The sequence below is a fragment of the Suricata suricatta genome, chromosome 6 (assembly GCF_006229205.1).
Source record: "Suricata suricatta isolate VVHF042 chromosome 6, meerkat_22Aug2017_6uvM2_HiC, whole genome shotgun sequence".
Taxonomy (NCBI): Eukaryota; Metazoa; Chordata; class Mammalia; order Carnivora; family Herpestidae; genus Suricata; species Suricata suricatta.
This window is the reverse complement of record NC_043705.1, coordinates 37,520,825-37,543,969: the sequence shown is the minus strand read 5'-3', so window position 1 is coordinate 37,543,969 and position 23,145 is coordinate 37,520,825. Positions and strand designations below refer to the sequence as shown.

At 39.2% G+C, this 23,145-nt stretch overlaps 1 protein-coding gene and 1 long non-coding RNA gene across 8 annotated transcripts in view; one reads left to right on the top strand and one right to left on the bottom strand.

The window, feature by feature from the left end:
* The window catches only part of DHX29 (DExH-box helicase 29), a 54,190-nt gene extending 46,869 nt beyond the window's left edge, over positions 1 to 7,321 (top strand). For all 4 annotated transcript variants that reach the window (XM_029942238.1, XM_029942239.1, XM_029942240.1 and 1 more), the window contains 5 exons: positions 529 to 622; positions 2,190 to 2,492; positions 3,419 to 3,550; positions 4,515 to 4,611; positions 7,009 to 7,321. In XM_029942238.1, the coding sequence (XP_029798098.1) occupies positions 529 to 622; positions 2,190 to 2,492; positions 3,419 to 3,550; positions 4,515 to 4,611; positions 7,009 to 7,064 (682 nt within the window). In that variant the 3' untranslated portion in view covers positions 7,065 to 7,321. The remainder of the gene's footprint in view (positions 1 to 528; positions 623 to 2,189; positions 2,493 to 3,418; positions 3,551 to 4,514; positions 4,612 to 7,008) is intronic.
* The window catches only part of LOC115294388, a 35,870-nt gene continuing 13,007 nt past the window's right edge, over positions 283 to 23,145 (bottom strand). The window contains exons 4-6 of one of the 4 annotated variants that reach the window (XR_003909852.1): positions 6,229 to 6,356; positions 4,445 to 4,518; positions 290 to 322 (exon numbers count right to left, since the gene is read on the bottom strand). This is a non-coding gene — a long non-coding RNA (uncharacterized LOC115294388). Of the gene's footprint in view, positions 323 to 4,444; positions 4,519 to 6,228; positions 6,357 to 23,145 lie in introns of all 4 variants that reach the window. The other 3 variants (XR_003909853.1, XR_003909855.1, XR_003909854.1) reach the window with 3 other exon arrangements.

Genomic DNA, 23,145 nt, shown 5'->3' with positions numbered 1-23,145 from the left:
CTTCATCTGTCAAGGTATAATTATTTTAAAGATTCATAGTTTTATAATCCTCCCCAATTAAGAACAATGTACTTTATATTATTGTACGTATATTACCTCATATTTGAGGTATATAATAATTGACTATTATACATAAAAAAATAACAGTATTTCAGGGTACCTGGGTGGCTCAGTCGGTTAGGCATCTGACTTTGGCTTAGGTTATGATCTCATGGTTCATGGGTTCAAGCCCTCCATCGGGCTCTGTGCTGACAGCTCAGAGCCGGGAGCCTCTTTCACATTCTGTGCCTCCCTCTGTTGCTCCCCTGCTAGCATCCTGTCTCTGAAAAATAAAGGTTGGGGGGAAAAAATTTTTTTTAATGACAATATTGCCAAATTCATATATTCAAATAGTAGCTCCTACAACAATCAAGACCACTCCTCTTTTTAAATGATTATATTTTAATTAAAACTTACTTTGGTTAGTACCTCTCAAAGAGACAGTTTGAAAAGAAAACATGTTGAACTTTGGTCATTTTATTTATCTAGATGGAAGAAAGCCCGGCAAGAAGGAGGCTATCGTTCTGAAATTACATATTGCCGGAGGAATTTTCTTAATAGGACATCACTGTTAACCCTAGAAGTAAGTGGTAATACAACTTTCTAATTCAGGGTCTTATGCTTGACTGGTAGACTTATTTTCAGAAAATGCCTAGGATAGTGTGTGCATACAATATGAATTTAATTTCCTGAATTAATCTAATTTTTTATTTTGTTGTTTCTCCCAACACATAACTTTTATGTATTACACACTGATTTAAACTAGTGTTTAAATAATCATAAAATGCTCCAAGGCTTGGAGTCATTTTTCCTAAAAGCTCTGATTCCATCATTTAGTGAAATAGTTGTCTATTTTCCTAAATATTAGCCAGCTACTTGGTTGCAGTGTAGGATGGTGGTTATGGAAAGGCATCACACCCTGTGGCTGATTGTGACCAGGTTTATAAATTTCCTGGGATGGGAAACCTGACAGCTGTGCCCATCACTCAAGCTCTGACTACCGCTGAGGACCAGAATTATTTCTTGGGGAGGGAGGAGAGAGAATATAATAGCTAAAATGTAAAGACAAGTGACTGCAAAAAGCAGGACTCCTCAAATACTTAATGGTGTTCACTAGACCATTTAAACGGCTACAGGTTTTACTACAGACACACTATAAAATAATTCAGAAAATAATGTATCTCACAATTCCTCTATTCTCATATTTTAAAAGGTTGAATATTTTATTCCCATAAAACTTAACCCGTTATTTTCTGTGCTTCAAAATAACGGCTGGAATAAGAGCAGGGACATCTCTAAGTGCAATGAATTTTGTCCTTCACAAAAGGATAAAGGGATACATCTAAGAAACAGCTGCCTCGGCTCACTGGGATTCAAGATGTGGAGAGCTAATCAACACTCCACTTCTTTCCAACCTCCCCGGTTCCTCTCACCTCCTTCCTTGTGTGAGCCTTTTCTTCACCTCCCTGGGGCTGCAAGGTTTTCCATCTCTTCACCCACCCAGTGGTGTTAAGACAGCTGTTTGGCCTTTTCTCACCTGGAATCAGTCTCTTAAGCCCCAGACCAGAAACCCAAAGGAAATCCTAAATGTAAATGTCACCTTTTAATCGCTTATATCCTGTTTACTTTGAAAAATGCTCATCCTTCCTATAGGACTTAAGCTAATGGGCACTTGGTTACTAAACCTAGATAAAGATTAAATGAAGTTTCCATTGTTAGAATTAAGGTGAGATTGCCAGAGGCAAATGAGCAAAGTATTTGCAATCCAGGATCAAGATTCCTCTTAACTTCTACTTCAGTATTTGTTCTCTATGTGATCGTCCTCATTGAGTAAAATTATTGAGATTTACCACTAAAGTAAGTATATTGAATACAAATGTGCTCAGGCACATTTTTATTGCTCTCCCATTTTAGACATTGTTTTATGACATGTAAAGTCTTGGAGTAGTGGAAATAGGTAACTCTTCAATCCTTGATTTGCCAGTATAATTTTTTTCCCTCCCTCATTTGATTTGGGCTGTAGAGAACTAAATAATTTGGCATCCTATCAATTTTGATAGGAAACAGCAATATATAATATATATTAAAGGGGTATTTGTCACTTTTTCTTTTTTATTCAATTCTTATCTCTTCAACATAAACCAATCTAGGATGTAAAGCAAGAGTTAATAAAGTTGGTGAAGGCAGCAGGATTTTCATCATCCACAGCATCTAATGACTGGGAAGGAAACAGAGCCTCTCAGACACTTTCTTTCCAAGACATTGCCCTTCTTAAAGCTGTATTGGCCGCTGGACTATATGACAACGTGGGGAAGATAATCTATACAAAGTCAGTTGATGTTACAGAAAAATTGGCTTGTATTGTGGAGACAGCCCAAGGCAAAGCTCAAGTACATCCATCCTCAGTAAATCGAGATTTGCAAACTTATGGATGGCTCTTATACCAGGAAAAGGTAAAGTGCTCATTCTTAATTCCACGATTCAGGGCATTATTCTAGAAGTCAGTTCTAAATTAGGATGCGCCAACAAGTATTATTTTTGGTTCTCAAACCGAGCAGCTTATACATACTGATTTCAAATATGTTCAAAAATATAGTTTCTTACCAAAAAAGCCCTATTTCTTTCACTTAATGAAAAGTATTAAAACTTCTATTCTGACCATTGTCTTACTTGAAATAAAGACAAATATAGCAAATAAATATTGTTTAATAATTTATCAGTTCCCTGAGATTTCACTAAAAGGTGTTCTTTCAGAAGGGAACAAAGACCTGTTTTATGTGCACTCCAAATAAGGGTGATCTACATGGGGTAAGATCGAACAGTATATGCTGTAGCAACAATTTGAGTCACAATGTAACCCAAAGTCAGTTAACAGCAAATATGTATAGATTACATTTAAAACAGTCTTGTAAGTCGTAGCTTGCTAAAATAACAAGGGTTCTAATTTCAAGGAATGGCTCTAAAACTGTTAGCATATCACAAAATTTAAATGTAAAACATGAGAAATTACTAATGACCATAGCTGAACACTGGTCTAGACACTTACAAACAATATTTTTGAGCTCACTAATCGCACTGGCATTATAAAATTGTTTGTTCATAGTTTCATTTATGTTCAAGAAATATAATTCACCCTTATAATTAATGTTTTAAAATGCCTTTCAATAATATAAATGGTGAATGTAATAGTACCAATGGTGAATGTAATTATTATGAAATTGGCAAGTTACGCACACAACAGAATGTAAAGGTAGCTTTACAAAATTTACAATGTAAATTTTTAATAGTAAATTATAGAAAAATACTTACATGAAACATAAATGCATTTCCTACATTTTTAGGCTATGAAGTTTTTTTTTTCCTCTTTATTCCTGTGCAGGTAAGGTATACCCGAGTATACTTGAGGGAAACAACCCTAATAACCCCTTTTCCAGTTCTACTTTTTGGTGGTGATATAGAAGTTCAACACCGAGAACGTCTTCTTTCTGTTGATGGCTGGATCTATTTTCAGGTACATGCTACAACTTATATAACATTAAAATTTCTCTACTTTCAGAACTACTGAGGTGGATTTTTAAAAATTTTATTGGAGTTAGCATAATTTCTCCCTGTAATCCTAGAGTGGAAGACTTCCTTATTTTAAATCTGTTAAATATGAAAATCAAATTCTATTGCTATTAGAGATGGCATTAACTATTAGTAAAAATAACTTGCCATGTGCTGTGTACTTCAGTAATGAACTTAACATGGATCATCCCAAATTTAATACCCTAATAACCGTGTTCATTAACTTCAGTAGTTTCCTTTCTATAGATGAGGCACTTACTTAAGTTCAGTGAGAAGTTTAACCAACTTTTCTTAGATTAAATGGATTGTTATTGGCAGAGCAAGACTTAAACCTAGAATTATTTGAATCTCAAACTTAAGCTCTAAGAAGATAAAGACAGATTCATAGCTTTTAATGAATATTGTCAAGTTTTCCTCTGGAAAAATTAGACTAATTTATTTGTAACCCCATCAGAACTGACCAGCTTAAACAAATTCATACATTCTGTTAACTGTATACCATCACGATTTGACTAGGACTGGAGAGTAAATTTTAAATGCAACTTTTAAAATATATGCATTTCCCTCCAAGAAGATAGGGTGGTAGAGGTCATCTGTAACGGGATGGTGACGGCTGCCTAACTTAGTGAAGTTAATTCCATCCCCAAAATTGCATTCTTCCCTCCTACACAAAGTAATTGTAAGAAAAAACAATGATGGGAATAATCATAATTTGGAAAGTGCTATGAACTTCATGGGTACTTAAGAAAACTAGTGTTTGTATAGCTTAGCTACAGGGTTATTTGCCTATATTTAAGTCAAGATGTGCTAAAGCAGATCATAAGGTATACAGCCCTACCTTCATTTACTGAAACACACTCACACTCCCAGGGATTAATTTTGTCCAATCTGTCATCTTCTCTCCACAGGCCCCTGTAAAAATAGCTGTCATTTTCAAGCAGCTCAGAGTTCTCATTGATTCCGTTTTAAGAAAAAAGCTTGAAAATCCTAAGATGTCCCTTGAAAGTAAGTATTTGATTATAAGGTAAGTAGAAAACTATATACTGTTAAATATTGCAATATATTAGAGCACACTGAAGTCTTCAAGTCCATGTGATTAAAAACTGTTTTAATAAAATTTTTTTATGTTGAATTCTATCAGACTAATAGTTTACTGATTCCTCTTTTAAGCTTCACTTCTAAACTTCTGGCCATTTCACAGAAAAAAAAGGACAGTAAAACTGAGCATCGTAAACTTGGGTTATAAGGGACTTTCTGTGAGGCTTCCGTCATGTTTTTCTCCACCATTCTCACAAATACTGAGCTAGTCTGTATTAAAAAAGTACAACCTCCTTCCAGCAGACATCTGCAATAGACACCTGCTTTTTCAGTTAGTCCCATACACTGTTTCCCACCCAAACTTGCCAAATTATCAGAATTATATTGCCATATGTTAAAATTACACAGTCCAAAGACCTACCCTAGACATAGTTACTCTCCTTTATGGGAGAGGCCTGTGTGTGAATTTCTTAATCTATAACACTTACCTCTACTATGGCCCCCTTTTCAAATACAGTTATTTCTATTAAACTGGTTAATAATTTTGGTACCATTTCTTCTATTTAGGATTTGCTTGTTTATATCTTCATGCTTTGATTTAATGTATTTCTCTATTCCCTATGTTTCTTGCAGACTATACTAGTTGTATCTAAAGCTTTGATTAGAGGGGTGCCTGGATGGCTCGGTTGGTTGGGCCTCCGACTTCAGCTCGGGTCAGATCTCACATTCGTGGGTTCAAGACCCCGGTCGGGCTCTGTGCTACCAGCTAGCTCATAGCCTAGAGCCTGCTTCAGATTCTGTGTCCCCCTCTCTCTGCATCAAAAATAAAACATTTAAAAATTTAAAACAATAATAAAGCTTTGGTTAGAATTGGGTTTTAGGAAAAGGATATTATCTCATTGCTGCTGTATTCTTTCCATTCCATCACATCAGTAAACACTTAAATTTTGTTTTCCCACTTGTAATGATGTTAAGAATTGATCAGTAAGGTTCAATGTGATTGTATTTAACAAGTATCTCAGTTAATTCTCATAGGCAAGTTGGGAGCTACTCATTAGTGCTACTACCCTGAAGCCTCAGATTCTATTTAACTGAGTATGAATACATAAGCATTACACTCTTATTAAGTTTCCTATACTCCTGGAAACTTAGATCAGGTTTTGGTATGTTAAGAGATGTGGGCTCTTTTCTTAGGGATCTTAAAAATACTGTTTCTTTCCAGACCTGCCATTGTTTCCCTTGAAGCAAGTCACCTTTTTTTTTTTAATGTCATAGTAGCCGCCAAGAATTTGAGTGTCAGGCCACTGGCCCAGTTATAAGATTTCCCATTGCAACCACTGAAACTCAGGGCATTCTCTCACTGAAGTGTCTAATATAAAGAATTTCAGTCCTGGAGCCCTGATAATTATACTTACATGAAAAGAGTAGTGAAAAAGTTCTTAGGAAGTCACAATATCACACCAACTGTTAAAAGTAGAAGCATCTGTTAAAACCTCCTTAGCAAATAATGTAGCCTCTCTTGCTCTGTTTGTCAAATTAATTGGTATTTGATACCTTTGTTGTGTAGAGAGATCTGTCACTTACCTATTGACACCTCTCCAAGAGCACTTTGCTGTTAAAAGTTTGTTTCCTTTGGACTAAACATGAAGAAACTATTACCATTTCCTTCCCCCTTGCCTTTGCTGTGGAGATCCTATCGTCTTCTGAGGAACCTGGAACAGCCGATAAATTCAATATATCTGAGCCAGTGCTCCCTCTCTCTCTCAAAATAAATAAACTTTTTAAAAACAACAACAACCATAAGATCATGACCTGAACCAAAATCAAGAGTTGGACACCCAGCCAAGTAAGCTTACCCAGGTGCCCCTGTGACATTTTTTCCCCTCTGTTAATTTATTTTGAGAGAGAAGGAGAAAGTGAGGGATAAAGAATCCCAGGCAGGCTCCATATTAGCTCAGAGCCCAATGCAGGGCTCACTCAAACCCACAAAGTGTGAGATCATGAAGTGAGCTGAAATCAAGAGTAAGACACTTAACCGACTTAGTGATTCAGGTGCCCCTTAAAGGAGTTTTCAAAGAAATAATTCCTAATAAAGGACAAACAATCACATCACATCATCTCTTTGGACCTTAGCATACTTTTTCTCAAAGTAGGGTATGGAATAATTATAACAATAATAATATTTGTAGCACAACAAATTCTATTATGTGGACATCTCTACTTTTAAAGTGAATCTTGTTGGAATTAGTATTGCATTGTAATTTAAAAGAATTTTTTAATGAAGTGTGCCTGTTGTTCACATGTGTATACATTGAGAATTTAGCCAGTGATAAATTTGTTCCTGGGTTTTTTTTTTCCTTTCAGATGACAAGATACTACAGATCATAACAGAATTGATAAAGACAGAGAATAAGAACTGAAACTGAAAGTCATGGTCAACTGCTTTAAAAATTTAAAGGAAGATACGGTCATGAAATTATGTGAAAATGGACCATCCCATTAAGTATTTTAGTACTTAAAATGTTGGTACTAGCCGTAACTTAAAGATGGTGGGGGAAAAAAGCACATACTTTAAACATGTGTAATTTTCTAGTTCCTTTTTAATGATGATTATTTGCAGTGTATCTGCCACTACATTTACAATAAAATCTTTGGTATCATCGATGCTTTATACAAACATCCTTCAGTACCTATGGGCAAGGCCTGTGGCTACAGATTCTGTAATTGAGTGTTGTGATTCCCTGTGTATACACCTAACTCTACCAGTCCTTCTCATCAGGAGAGTTCAGACCTTCTTGACCCGGGAGAGAAAATCAGTTCCAAAACTAGTTGTAATTAATTTTGGTGAAAAAGAACAACTTCAGAAGTCACTTACTTAATATGTGATCATCAAAGTTTAAAAACCTAAATAAGTATACAGTGTTAATAGATACCACCTATCCATTAAGCATCAAGATGCAGTGCTAGAGAAGAGGCAGGAATGGCTGATGCTACTGTTAACTTTGGGATGGACGGCCGATACCATTTACCTTTTGATATCAATGCCCTTGAACCCCTGTTGTACTCATAACTGAATAAGTAAAGTCAGTAACTTTGGGATAGTAAAATATGCTTGGATAATTTTCTAGTGGTTTCAGTTGCTTGACTAGGAATCTTTTGAAACCCCAGTTTGATTATGTAGAGGAATCATCCCTTCACTGCCCATCAAGACTGTGGAAGAACTCGAAATATAATCCTGTGTAGATCAAATGGCAGGAATTCTATCTGAAGGACAAAAGATGAGAAGAGGAATCTAGTCCAAATGCGGGACTCTCAGAGCAGGTGCTCAATATTTGTTGGTGAGTGAATAAAAGCAGCTGTAACTTTCACCTTATGTGCAGGTGGAAGTAAAAATAAAATTAGAGTGCTACTAAGTACTAACTTTCTGCCTGCAGTACTAACTGATAAGGGAATTGAGAGCAAGGAGTCAAATATGATTGCAGTTTAGAACCACCAGCTAGTGCCATTAATTGAACTGGAAATGTCAGATTCAAGAGTTAGTTTTGGATGCTGGAGGAGGATCAGTTTGTGACTGATGGAGACAAATTCTGGAGTCCTGCAATAAAACTAATGTTTCCCATCACCTAGAGTGTGTGCAAGCCACGCCCAAATGGTTTTAGATAATAATTCATTTAATTTTTTCTTTTTTAAATAACTCCAGTATAGTTGACATACAGGGTTGTTTTAGTTTCAGGTGTACAATTTGGTATTCAGCAGCTCTATGTATCACTCAGTGCTCATTGTCACCAGTGCACTCCTTAATCCCCATCACCTATTTCACCTACCTCTCTGGTGACCATCAATTTATTCTCTATAGTTAAGAATCTATATTGTGGTTTGTCTTTTTTGGTTTTTTTTTTTCCCTTAAATTTGACATGAGTGAAGTCACATGGTGTTTCTTTTTCTGACTGCTTTCACTTAGCATAATATCCCCTAGTTCCATCTATGTTGTCACAAATGCCAAGCTGAGTAATAGTCCATTTGTGTGTAGACGTACGTAGACGTATGTGTACATATGTACATACATATGTGTATATGTATGTGTTTGTGTATACATACAAACACAGACGCTACCTACAAATTTCTCAATGATCTGTACCTTACAACTCTCCAACCTCTTTTCCTCCTGTCCCTTTTCTCACAGTGTTCCAACCACACCAGGCTCCTTTTGAATCCAAATGGCCTTTTCAACATTTGCACATGCTGTTCTCTGCTATAAAGTACTGCTCGTGTTCTTTACCAAACAGAACTTAGCCTGCATCAATGCTGTCTCCACAGACCACTCTACTGACGTCCTCACTGACCACCCTTCCTTAAGTACATGACCTTTTCATTATTCTCACAACACAATACTTTCTCAGCATGGCACATCTGCTTTTTGATTTCTCGCACTAGACCACAGGCTGCACCATGACAGTTTTACTCATTAATGTATACTGAGTACAATGTCTGGCCCTTACGGGCATTTAGTACATGTCTGCCAAATGAATGAATGAGAATGAGGGATGGGAGAACAAGGAGTCAAATATGACTGCAGCTTCTTATGGAAGCCAAGGAGAGTTTCTAGAAGAGAGGACCACCACATAAAGGAGTCTGAATTAAGGGTGGCCAGGAAGGACATGGTCACAGGTCCTACAACCACCTGCACATTCAAAGACTGACTAGGACTTACGGAGCGCAGAGGCTATAGCTGATCTAGAGGAGGGATACACAACAGGATTAGCAAGGAAAAAAGACATCACATAGACTCTGGAGGAATCTACACAGGCTTCCCAAACATGTTGTGCAGTCTTTCTACCCACAGAAGCCCAGAGTCCCGAAGTATTTTTCTGGTGACTGGTCATGTAGGCACAGAAATCAAAACTGACTATAATTCCAGACTCCCAGAAGGAAAGTAGGCATTCAGTGTCCCAAGCAGGCAAAACAGCGTTATCTGAAAAACATGCAACTTTTCTTTTTTTTTTTTTTAATTTTAAATTTATTTTTATTTTTGAGAGACAGAGAATGTGTGAGCAGGAGAGGGTCGGGGTGGGGGGCGGGGGGCGGGGGATACAGCATCTGAAGCAGGTACCAGGCTCTGAGCTACCTGTCAACACAGAGCCCGACATCGGGCTCAAACCCACGAACCATGAGATCATGACCTGAACCGAAGCCAGACACTTAACCGAATGAGCCACCCAGGTGCCCTAACATGCAACTTTTCAAAAGCCAAGTTCCCAGGCTCCAGCCAAGAACCAAGCCTGCAGACAGGCCCTTCTGAAGACCGCAACCTCGGAGCTGCAATGTTAAACATCCACACACACAAAGCCTAATTTTTAGGGAATGAATACAAACTGAAAAGTTGGGGCACCAAAGCATTACTCTTTACAGATATGAGGAAGAAACAAAGGCTAAGAGGTTGAGGAATGAGATATTTTAGGATTGGAAGATCTTCACTGATCTTGAGGCAAAATAAAAATAACCAGCAGAGAGTAAGAATAATATTAGTAGGAGGGGTGCTTTGCTCCCTCAGTGAGTAGAACATCCAACTCATGAGTTCAAGCCTCACAGGCATGGAGACTACTTAAAATATGTATGCATGTGTAAACACACACATACATACAGTTTTTTTAGTATTACATATATACAGTATTAGCATCAGAGAGAGCCCAACAAAGAACTAAAGATTATCAGGAACAAGTTGGGAAGGCTTTTTGGTTTTCCTCAGCAATGAATGCTTAGGGTCTTGAGGAGATGAGCAGATAAAGTCAACAGTGGGCATTTTTTGCTTTTAAGTGACGGTGAGATCTTAGAATGAAATAGACTGTCCCATTCAATCTCTGAAGAAAAATGCTAACATAGAGGCAATTGACCCCAGAAGAGAGGCCTTGGACAAGGAAAATGGAGAGACTGAGGAATGAGACGTCAGGATCTATTCCTAATTCATTGTAAATAAATGAAAGGTAAGGAGGGAGAGAGAATATCAAGTCGGCTCTGTGCTATCAGTGCAGAGCCCAAAACAGGGCTCAGTCTCACTACTGGTCATGACTTGAGCCAAAGTCAAGAGTAGGACACTTAACTGAGCCACCCAGGTGTCCCAACAATTTCCAGATTTAAAATTTGAGAAGTAATTGTTGCAGTAAGTAAACCTAATGCTGGTGGACAACAAAACAGAGATGGGATCACTGAAGATAGGTTCAGAAACAGGATGGTCAACAGGTTGTTCTATCAGTGTGGGTGGAGAAGGGTGGAGAAGAACAGGTCAGTGCTATTGTGCTATGGTTAGTGGGGAAAGCAGGAAGGCGCCCTGGAACTTAAACACAGGGTCCTGGAGATATATAGTGGCAAAAAGGAAGGACAGAAGGGAGGGACGGAGGGGATCATATGAGAAAATGGCAACAAGAAGCTGTTGAATCCTGGTAATGGTATTGGAATATTTCAAACTTTTCACACTGAATTGATTTTTACATTTAGAAGTAGAAGAACAGTCTTAGAGAAAATTAGCTGGAAGGAAAGGAAACATTAAAGGAAAGCAGATTTCCATTAAAAACAATGTTTTCCATCAAAAAAATTTTAGGGGCTCCTGGATGGCTCAGTTTAACATACAGCTTTGGCTTGGATCGTGATCTCAGTTTGTCAGTTTGAGCCTCACATTGGTCTTACTGCTGTCAGCACAGAGCCTGCTTCAGATCCTCTGACCCCTCTATCGGCCCCTCCCATCTAAACTCTCTCAAAAATAAAACATTGGGAAAAAATTGGGGGGTACCTGGGTGATTTAGTCGGTTGATAGTCCGACTTCAGCTCAGGTCATGATCTTAGTTTTCTTAGGGGCTCCTGGCTCAGTTGAGCTCACAACTTCAGCTCAAGTCCTGATCTCACGGTTCATGAGTGTGAGCCCCACATCAGGCTGGCTGCGGTCAACGCAGAGCCTGCTTCAGATGTTCTGTCCGCCTTCCCTGCTTGCACTCTCTTTCTCAAAAGTAAATAAATATTTAAAAAATTTTTTTTAATTGAATATTATGTGATAAGCACCAAACCAAGAGCTTTATTATGTTCTTGTTTAGTCCTGACAAAAATCCTAAGGGGAGACATAATTTATTTCTAATTTAAAGATGAGGAAATTGAGGCTAAGAAACTAAGTTTTCTGAGACCACTCAGCTAGTGAGGAAAAATGAAAAGACCATTCGAAAATAATCTGAGCAGTATACTGGCATAAGGATAGATATATAGGTCTGTGTAACAGTATTGAGAATTCAGAAATGAACCCAATTGTCTATGGTAAGCTGCTTTTTTTTTTAACATTTTTTTTTTTTACCGTTTATTCATTTTTGAGAGTGAGAGAGAGCATGAGCAAGGGGAGGGCACAGAGAGAAAGGGAGACACAGGATCCAAAGCAGGCTCCAGGCTCTGAGCTGTCAGCAGCACAGAGCCCAACATGGGGCTTGAACTCACGAACCAGGAGATCATGACCTGTGCTGAAGTCAGACGCTTAACTGACCGAGCCACCCAGGTGCCCCGTAAGCTGCTTTTTAATAAGTATGCTGACCATCAACCGATAAAGAACAATCTTTTTAAGAAATGGTGTTGGAAGAGTGCGGGGGACCAGCCCACGCACCATAGTCAAAAGGTCTCAAGTAGGGGGTTGGTGTCGGTGAAAATATCTCTAAGAAAGACGACGGACAAGCCGAACAAGACAGACGAGACAGAGAGCGTGGATGGCGGTTGGTAAAAAAGGACACGTTTATTGAGATAGCCAGGGTCTTATATACCCTGGGTGATTAAATCATTCTTATCAGTAAGTAACAGGTTTAAGTCATTGCAAAAAGAATCCCCTAATAATAGTCTGGTTTTAAACATATGATAAGTCTGAAGAATTCTATGAGGAGATATACATTCCTTAACGCCCTTCATTAATTATTCAAGGATGGGATGCTTACTTATCCTTAAGCAAATCTTTTGGGAGAGATTTATGTTCACTCCGTACAGCCTTAAGCAAATCTTTTGGGAGAGGATTATGTTCACTCCCTACAGTAGACAAAGAGCCAGAAAATAAAGTAAGTCATAGGATGAGCAGAAGTCACATGTGCGGCCCAAGAGGCAAAATATCATGTGAGGGTTATTATTGCCTACTGGGCCCCAACAGAACAGATGGTTATCCACCTGCAAAAGAATTACTTTGGGCCCTGATCTTACACCATATTCAAAAAATTAATTGAAAGTGCATCATAAAGCTAAAGGTAAAAACACTGGCCCTTCAAAGGACACCATCAAGGATGTAAAAAGACAACCCTCGAACCCTCGAACGGAAGAAATTATTTGCAAATCCCAACACACACTTAGAACTAATCACTTCAGCAGAGTTGGAGGATAAAAAAAATAACATATAAAAATTAGTTGCATTTTTACATACTTAACAAAGAACAGTCCAAAAAAGAAACTTCAGAATACAATCCTATTTACAATGGCATAAAAAATAATGAATTACTTAGGAAAAAGTTTAGCCAAGGAGGCAAAAAAAACTTGTGTACTAAAAACACTGCTGAAATAAATTAAAGATGACACAAATAAAAAGAAAATAAACGCTCATAGATTGAAAGACTAAATATTGTTCGAATGTCTATACTACACAAAGCAATCTACAGATTTGATGCAATCCCTTTAAAAGTCCCAATGATATTTTTTGACAGAAACAAAAATCATTATAGGGGTTCCTTGGTGGCTCAGTCTGTTGAGAGACTGACTCTTGATTTCTGCTCAGGTTGTGGGATCAAGCCCGTGGCATGCTCCATGCTGAGTGTGAGGCCTGCTTAAGATTCTCCCTCTCTCTCTCTTTCAGGTCATGATCTCATCGTTTGTGGGCTTAAGCCCTTCTTTCTCCCTCACCATAGCCCTCCTCAACTTGCACTCTAGCTCTTTCTCTCTCTAAATAAAAAAAAAATTTTTTAATTCTTTGCCTTCCTCTGCCCTTCTACCCTACTCACATGCTCGCTCTCTAAAATAAATAATAAGGGCCCCTGGGTGACTCAGTCCAACTTGGGCTCAGGTCACGATCTCATGGTTCATGAGCTGGTGCCCCATGTGGGGCTCTGTTCTGACAGCTCAGAGCCTGGAGACTACTTCTGATTCTGTGTCTTCCTCTCTCTCTGCCCCTCCCCTACTGGTGCTTTGTCTCTGTCTCTCAAAAATAAATATATGTTAAAATTTTATTAATAAATAAAATACAAAATACTTTTTAAAAAATTAATAAAATTAATTTTAAAAGTTTTTAAATTCTAAAATTTATAATGGAACAACAAATGATCCCAAATAGCCAAAACAATCTTGAGGAAAAAGAACAAAACTGAAGGTCTCACACTTCCTGATTTCTAAACATTATAAAGCTACAGTAATCAAAACAGTATGGCAGACATATAAATCAACAGAACAGAATAGAGGACAGAGAAATAAATCCACACAAAAATGGTAAATGATCTTCAAGGAGTGTGCCAAAACTAAACAATGAGGAAAGGATAGTCTTTTCAACAGAAGCTATTGGGAAAACTAGATATTAATATGCAAAAACTGAAACTATACCCCTATCTTGCACCATAGATAACAATCAACTCAAAATGGATTAAAGTCTTAAAGATCTAAAACTGTAATACTCCTACAAGAAACGTAAAGGGAAAGCTTCATAACACTGATATTGGAAATGGTTTATTGGATAAGACAGTAAAAGCATAGGCAAGAGAAGCAGATACATCAAAGTAAAAAGTTTCTGCACAGCAAAGGAAACCATCAAAAGAGATAAAAGGCAACCTATGGTATGGGAGAAAATATTTACAAGCCAAGTATCTGATAAGGGGTTAATATCCAAAACGTTAAGTACTTCTACAACTCAATTATAACAAAAAAACCCAAATTATCTGATTTTAAAAATGAGCAAAGGGGGTGCCTGGGTGGCTCAGTCGGTTAAGCCTCCGACTTCGGCTCAGGTCAGATCTCACGTTCGTGGGTTCGAGCCCCGCGTCGGCTCTGTGCTGACAGCTAGCTCAGAGCCTGGAGCCTACTTCCGGTTCTGTGTCTCCTTCTCTCTCTGCCCCTTCCCTCTCATGCTTTGTCTCTCTCTGTATCAAATATAAATAAAACATTAAAAAAAAATAAAGCTCAACATTTAAAAAAATATGAGCAAAGGACTTGAATAGACATTTCTCCAAAGAAGACATAAAATGACCAATAGGTATATGAAAAAGATGACCAACATCGCTAACCATAAGGGAAATAAAATGAGGTATCAAAACCGTAATGAGGTATCACTCACACCTGTTAGGATGGCTATTATTAACAAAAACAAAAACCCAGAAAATGATCACTGTTAGCAAGGATGCAGAGAAAGTGCAAACTTTGTGCACTGATGGTACAAAGGAAAAATGGTGCAGTTGCTATGGACAGTATGGAGGCTCCTTAAAAAATTAAAAATAGAAATACCATGTGATCTACCATCATTCCCACTTCTGGATATTTATCCAGAAGAATTGGAATCAGGACGTCAAAGATAAAATTTATACTTCCATATTACTGTAGCATTATTCACAATAGCCAGGAAGTAGAAACAACCTAAATGTTCAATGACAGATGAATGGATAAAGAAAAGGTGGTAAATGCATACCATGGAGTATTCTTCAACTTTTAAGAAGAAGGAAATTCTGCAATATGTGACAACATGAAAAAACATAGAAGACATTATGCTAAGTGAAATAAGCCAGTCACAGAAGACAAATGCTGCATGAGGTATCTCAAGTGGTCAAATTCATAAAAACAACAGAGGGTGGTGGTTGTCAGGCACCGGGCAGGGGGAGAAATGAGGATCTGCTGTTCAAAGGTATAAAGTTGCAATCACATAACATAAAAAAGTTCTAGAGATCTACTATACAACACTATGTATGTACTTAAAATTTACTGAGGGTAGACCTAATGTGTGTTTCACTATAATAGAAAACAAAGGATTTTAATAGGTTTTTTCCCATAGAAGTTATACAAATGGCAAAAGAAGCCCAAGAAAAGATGTTTAAGACTGTTAATAATTAGAGAAATGCAAAGGAAAACCCTAACCAGATACTTCCTCACCACTACTGAGATAACTAAAAAGGCAGACAAGATCAAGTGTTGGTAAGAATTAGGAGGAAATGGACTCTCATACAATCCTGGAGGAATATAAAATCGTGTAACCACTTTGGAAAACAGTTTGGCATTCCTCAAACAGTTAAATGAAGAGTTAATACATGACCCAGCAGCAATTCCATTTCTAGCTACATACCCCAAAGAAATAAAAACCTATATCTACAGAAAAAAACTGTACATGATCCCAAACAGCCAAAGCAATCTTGAGAAATAACAAAACAGGAGATACCAAGCTCCTACATTTCAAATTATATTACAAAGCCATAGTAATCAAAACAGTATGATACTGGCAAGGAAAGAGACCTATATAGATCAATGAAAAAGGACAAAGAGCCTAGAAGTAAATCCACATTTAGAAGGTCAAGGTGTGCCTGGGGCTTAGTTGGTTGAGCATCAGACTTCAGCTCAGGACATGATCCCACAATTCATGAGTCCGAGCCCCGCGTTGGGCTCTGTGCTGATGCTCACAGCCTGAAGCCTGCTTTGGATTCTGTGTCTCCTCCTTTCTCTGCCCTTCCCTCCCTCCCTCTCTCTCCCTCAAAAATAAACCACCATTAAGAAAAATTAGAAGGTCAATTAATCTATGAGAAAGGAGACAAGAATATACCATGGAGAAAAGATACTCTTTTCAGGAAATGGTTTTGGCAAACAGTTTTCCCAAAACAGCTACATGCAAAAGAATGAAAATGAACCACTATCTTACACCCTATACAAAAACAAATTCAAAATGGATTAAAGGCTCAAATGTAAAACCTGAAACCATAAAACTCCTAGGGGAAAAAACAGGAAATACTTTCTGCTATTGGTCTTAGCAATAATTTTTTCTTTGACCAGTCTCCTCTGGGAAGGGAAACAAAAGCTAAATAAAGAAATAGGATTATACCAAATGAAAAATCTTTTGGACAGTGTAAGAAACCAGTAACACAACAAAAAGGCAACCTACTAAATGGGAAAAGATATTTTCAAATCATATATCTGATAAGGGGTTAACATCCAAACTATGCAACCAACAATTATAAAAGCCACCCAGATGCCTTAGTCAGTTGGGCATCCAACGTTGGCTCAGGTCATGATCTCACAGTTCATGAGTTCGAGCCCCGCATCGGGCTCTGTGCTGACAGGTAGCTCAGAGTCTGGAGCCTGCTTCAGATTCTGTGTTTCCCTCTCTCTCGGCCTCTCCCCTGCTTGTGCTCTATCTTTCCCTCAAAAATAAATTATGTTATGAATTAGGTTATAATCTAGAATACGATTACTAGAATACAATCTAGAATGCACAATGCCTGGAACAAATTAGATGCTTCCTAAGTGGTTCACACATAGATGCCTCTAAGCTGAAACAGAAATAGGAGATGTGATAATAATACAGAAATGTGGGTTATAATGCTGAGGAAAACTGAGCATCTGTCTGTCTCTCCAAAGTCCCACAGAACACTCTTCCTGAAGGGTACAACTTTAACATACAGACTTGCCATGTGGGAAGAAAAAAAATGCAGCCACTCTGTCCACTCATTTCAAATCCATATAGCTACACACACTTCGAGAATGGAGCCTGCCTCTCCACAGGGCACCTATAACTCCCAACAGGGCAACCGAACTTTCTACTTGCTGAGAGCTTTTGTTAACTGCAGGCCCTTGGTGGCTTTTCTCATAAATTCTAAGAAACCTATGACAAGGCAGCCCTCGACAGCTGCTCTGTTTTGATCTGCACCCTGTGATTTGACATTCAAGTAGCTGCATTACATACCATGTCCTTCAACCTTCCCCTTTGTTGTTTTTCAATAGGACCAGCTTTGCCTTCCATTTGGGACAAGGGGTTATTTTACCACAATCTAAAGATACTAATTGCTGCCCTCTTTGTTGTCTGTGTGGAAGGGAAAGAAAAGACATGACAGATCTTCCCTATTTAACAGAGAAGCCTGCGGTTATTTTAACATAGGATGCCCCACTGGGCATTAAAAAGACCTTTCTGCAACCTGCAGCCTCATCAGTTAAAATAATAAAAGCAACAATAAGAAACACAGAGATGTACTAGCTTTATGTTTCATGTGGTTGGGAAAAATTCACTGTGTACAGTGAGCCTACTTCATAATCACTTCTTTGCAAATTTCCTTGAGGTAACTACTTCAGGAGAATTTATCCTTTTCTAAACATTTGTAGGATTCCCTGCCCACCAGAAAATACTGCTCCCCGAATAAGGACATATCAACTTAAGCAGTATTTTGAGAAATCTCACTTAGGGAATGGATTTGCACAACATTAAGAGAAAAAGACGTGTTTTTACTTGTGAACACAAGCAGCACATGAGAATTGCTCTCCAAAAGGCATCCCTCACCATCTAATTGAAAATACTCCCCATTCATACTCAGGGGCAGCACACTCAAATTGCTGCACAGACTCGGCATGTCAGGTCTGATATTGTTTAAGTTTTAAAATTTTATGTTTATTTATTTTGAGGGGTGCCTGGGTGGCTCAGTCGGTTGAGCATCCAACTTCGACTCAGGTCATGATCTCACGGTTCGTGGGTTTGAGCCCCTGCATCGGGCTCTGCGCTGACAGCTCAGAGCCTGGAGCCTGCTTCAGATTCTGTGTCTTCCTCTTCCTGTCCCTCCCCTGCTCATGCTCTGCCTCTCATAAACAAACATTAAAAAAAAATTTGTATTTTTATTTATTTTGAGAGGGGATGGAGGGAGGGGAAGAGCATGAGTGCGGGAGAGGCAGAGAGAGAGGGAGAGAATCCCAACCAGACTCCGTGCTATTAGCGCAAGGCCCAAAGGAGGGCTCAATCCCATGAACCATGAGATCATGACCTGAGGCAAAATCAAGTGTCAATGAACCGACTGGACCACCCAGGTGCTCCTAATATCATTTATATTTTTGTTTACTGTTTTACTTTCAGCCTCCCCCCTCCCCATTCTTGCAAGCAGAGGCCTTGTGTGTCCTATCTACTACGGCAAACCTAGAGCAATGTCTAGTACTTAGGAGGCACTTGTTAAATACTGGCAGTGAAAGAGCAGAGACAGACAACTACAGTGTTTAGGTACAGTGATATTCTAGTAACAGATCTTTTTTTTTAAAGATCCTTTATTGGTTTGTCTTAGATCTACTACCTAATTTAAAATACATGTTCACACTGAGAATGGAACGTGGAATGAAAGATGAACTTTTAAACAGTCACTGCTCAAGTACAAAGCCACCAGTTTCCCTCACTCTTCAGGTCAGCTTCCTTTGTGTGATTGTCTCTTCATTCCCAGCAAGGCTGCCAGATAACCGAATTTGCCCTCTTCTGACAATTTAAACTTGTTTATTCAGTGAATTTGCCTTCTTCTGGCAATTTAAACTTGTTTATTCAGCACCAGTGCTTTCTGTGAAAAACCAAGTCACCTGTCACTTTCTCACGTCATCACCTCCTAAGAGGTGGCTGGTTCAGAGAAATTAGATACAGTCTGTGGTCATCACACTCCAAATGGCTTCACACTTCTTTTAGCCTTGAAGCCCTGCTTCTTTTTCCCTAGCTCAACTTGTGCCTCCTGGCACATGCTTGGGGCAGGGAATTCTGCCTGCCTTGCTAAACTGTACCACAAAGCCTCCAAGTTTATCACAAAAAAGTTCATCCGGCTCTGACCCTCTGTGCTCCTCCATCTTTTATGGACTCTATTCCCTCAGCTTTACTCTCCTTTCTAAGCAGGGGCTCAAGGGTGGACTCAAAACCTTTTCTTGGTTCTCCCTTAGCATTTAACACACAGAACAGCATAGGGATGAATTTCCAGGCTAGAATCACAGACTTGGGTTTAAATCCTGGTTTTCCACTTAATAGCTGTGTATCTTCAAGCAAGCATCTGATCCTCTCTAAAAATTCTCTCATTTGTAAAATGGGTAAAATAACTGTACCGCATTCATATGGTTGAGGTGATGGTTAAATGCTACATTAAATAAAAGTGCAACATAACAAGGCCTATGAAGTCACTGAATGCCAGCAGTAACAGGGGCCTATGTGATCTGCCCGTGCCCTCTCCCACCACATCTGCTGCTCGCCTTTTCCTCCAGTCCAGCTGCACTGGCCTGTTCCTTCACACGGCAGACCTGCTCATGCCTCGGGCCCCTGAATTGCCATTTACTCTGGCTAGGATGCTTCCCTCCCCACCCAAGATTTCCACATGGCCAACTCCCCCATTTCCTAGAGTTCTCTGCCCAACTCTTTCCAGGGAACTTGATCTGGCCAATGTTTTAAGTAATGCAAACTACCTGTGGCACTCCCCATGTTCTGGTCCCTGTATCGTTTGTCTCTCCCTGCATTTCTGCCCCTATAACCTCCGTGAAGACAGGGATGTTTGTCTGTTCTGTTACTGATATATAATTCAGCTTCCAAAACAACGGTCTCACTTATGAAGTTACAAAACTTTGCTCTCGGAGCACACAGGCCCTGTTCTATTCTATCCACTCTTTCTAATGTCCACATATAATAGCGATCACCGTTTTTCAGGAGTAACCTGGGTTTCCTATTTTCTAATGTCTAGGCCATGTGCATATGAAAAATGCTATTTTTGAAACACGTAACACATATAGTTCAAATTTCAAAAAGTCAATGACTGTGTACAGCAGGAAGACCCCCCTCTTTTTAAAAAAATTTTTAATGTTTATTTATTTTTGAGACAGAGAGTGTGTGAATAGGGGAGGGGCAGAGAGAGAAAGGGAGACACACACAGAATCTGGAGACAGGCTCCAGGCTCTGAGCTGTCAGCACAGAGCCTGACATGGGGCTCGACGTGGGGCTCGAACCCACGAACTGCGAGATCATGCACTGAGCAGAAGTCAGACGCCCAACCGCCTGAGCCACCCAGGCATCCCGTCTCTTATTACTGTCACCCAGGATTTCTTCCCAAAGGGAACCTATATTATTAGTTTCTTGCGTATCTTTCCAGGAAGATTCAATACATATATAAAGATATATATATATATATGTTCTTTTTTTTTTTTTCACAAGTGGCAGTGTATCTGATACTTGCTCTCCATCTTGCTTTATTTTTAACATTTTCTTGTGTATCCTTCCAGAGATATTCTATCCATATATTAGGATATATGTATATATATTCTTCTTTTTTACACAAGTAACAATATATTTGACATACTTGACATACTTCTCTGCACCTCACTTTATTTAAAACTGTATTTTGAAAATCCTTCTACATCAGTCCATGAATACCTGCTTCATTTTTTTTTTTTCTTAAGTAGGCTCCATGCCACGGAACCCACCTTGGGGCTTGAACTTATGATCCTTAGATCAAGACCTGAGCTGAGATAAAGAGTTGGATTCTTGGGGTGCCTGGGTGGCTCAGTCAGTTAAGCGTCTGGCTTCAGCTCAGGTCATGATCTCACGGTCTGCGAGTTCAAGCCCCGCATCAGGTTGTGGCTGACAGCTCAGAGCCTGGAGCCTACTTCAGATTCTGTGTCTCCCTCTCTCTCTGCCCCTCCCCAGCTCACACTCTGTCTCTAATATAAATAAACATTAAAAATAAATAAGAGTTGGCTGCTTAACCAGCTGAGCCATCCAGATGTCCCCTGCCTCATTCTTTTTAATGGCTACCCAGTATTCTGTATTTTAGATGTCCCTTATTGAAGATAATCAATGATTTGCTCTTAAGAATATTGTGATAAACCCCTTTTTTATGAAGTAATTTTGCCGTGATGCAGGATAATTATCAAGGAGTGGAAATGCTGAGTTAAAGATTATGTGCATTTTGAATCTTTACAGATCTTGCCAAATTATCCTCCAAAATGGCTATACCAACCTACACACTCACCAAAAACATATGAGGCCTATTTCCCTAAATCCTCTTACCAAACGTTTGAACTTGTATCAGGCAGGCTATGTATAATAGTTTAGTTTGCATTTTTCTTGTTACGAGTGCACAATGGAGGCCTATTCTCTCCTGACACCTCTGATGTACACGGGCGAGTCTACCATCTGAAGCAAAAGCATCAAAGAGAGCACTGGGCTATCAAAGTTTGGAGAAAAGCTTTCAAGGGCCACTCCAACAAGTCACTCAGTCTCCCGTATTTCAGAAGAGCTGGGGCCTGAACTGGCCCCAAGCATATTGCTACTTTGCTTACTACTCTTTCACTTCTTTCACTTTTTCTCAAAGTCCGATTCTTATCATATACACTGCATATCAGCAAAATTATGGCAGGTATTATTTTCCTCAGCCACCCTGGATACCAGAAAGTCACATACCTTAGCTAAAAAACAAACAAACAAAAACACCACATAATTAGAGCAAGCTCACACTGAGCACTGTCTGTGCCCCCTATATATATATATATATATATCCATCCCTTAACTAATCGTCACAACACTTTTACACACTATTCTTATTATCCCATTTTTTTTAACAGCTAGGGAAACTGAGGAATGCAAAGGCTGAGTAACTTGCCCTGGTCTGCAGAGCTCGTGTGCCGCACAGCTGGGCTCCACACCAGAGGCGCGGACTCTCCGCCGCCACTACACAGGACCACCTAAGCCAGGCAGAACACCACTGGTGGGTGTGAGTTGGAAGGAAAAGCGCAGGTACGCATGTGGGAGGAAGCAATGCCTTTGAGTGTGTGTACCAAACCCTTGATGAACTGGTAACTGGCAAAGCAAGAGGAAGGCCCATAACAGAGAGACGGGGCTGATCCTGGGGACATTTAGAGGTGCAAGTTAAGGGCCGCCTGGGGGGCTCAGTCAGTTAACCATCTGACTTCCTTCCGCTCAGGTCATGATCTCACTGCTTGTGAGTTAGAGCCTCAGATTAGGCTGTGCTCTGAGAGCTCAGAGCCTGGAACATGCTTCTGTATCTGTCTCTCCTTCTCTCTGTCCCTCCCCTCCTTGTGCTGTCTCTCAAAAATACACAAACATTTAAAAAATAATAAAATAGTGTTTCGATGTGCAAGTTAAATGTCTGGCTTTAAAAAAATGTGTTGAAAATTCCTGCCCTTTTGCAGTCACCCTGGAAAACAGCATGGAGGTTCCTCAGAAAATTAACAATAGAACTCCCCTATGACCACCAATAGCAGTGCTAGGGATTTACCCAAGGGATTCAGAAGTGCTGATGCATAGGAGCACATGTACCCCAATGTTCATAGCAGCAATGTCAACAATAGCCAAATCATGGAAAGAGCCTTAATGTCCATCACCTGATGAGTGGATCAAGAAGATGTGGTATATATACACAATGGAGTACTACATGGCAATGAGAAAGAAGGAAATCTGGCCATTTGTAGCAACGTGGATGGAACTCGAGGGTGTCATGCTAAGTGAAATAAGTCAGGCAGAGAAGGACAGATACC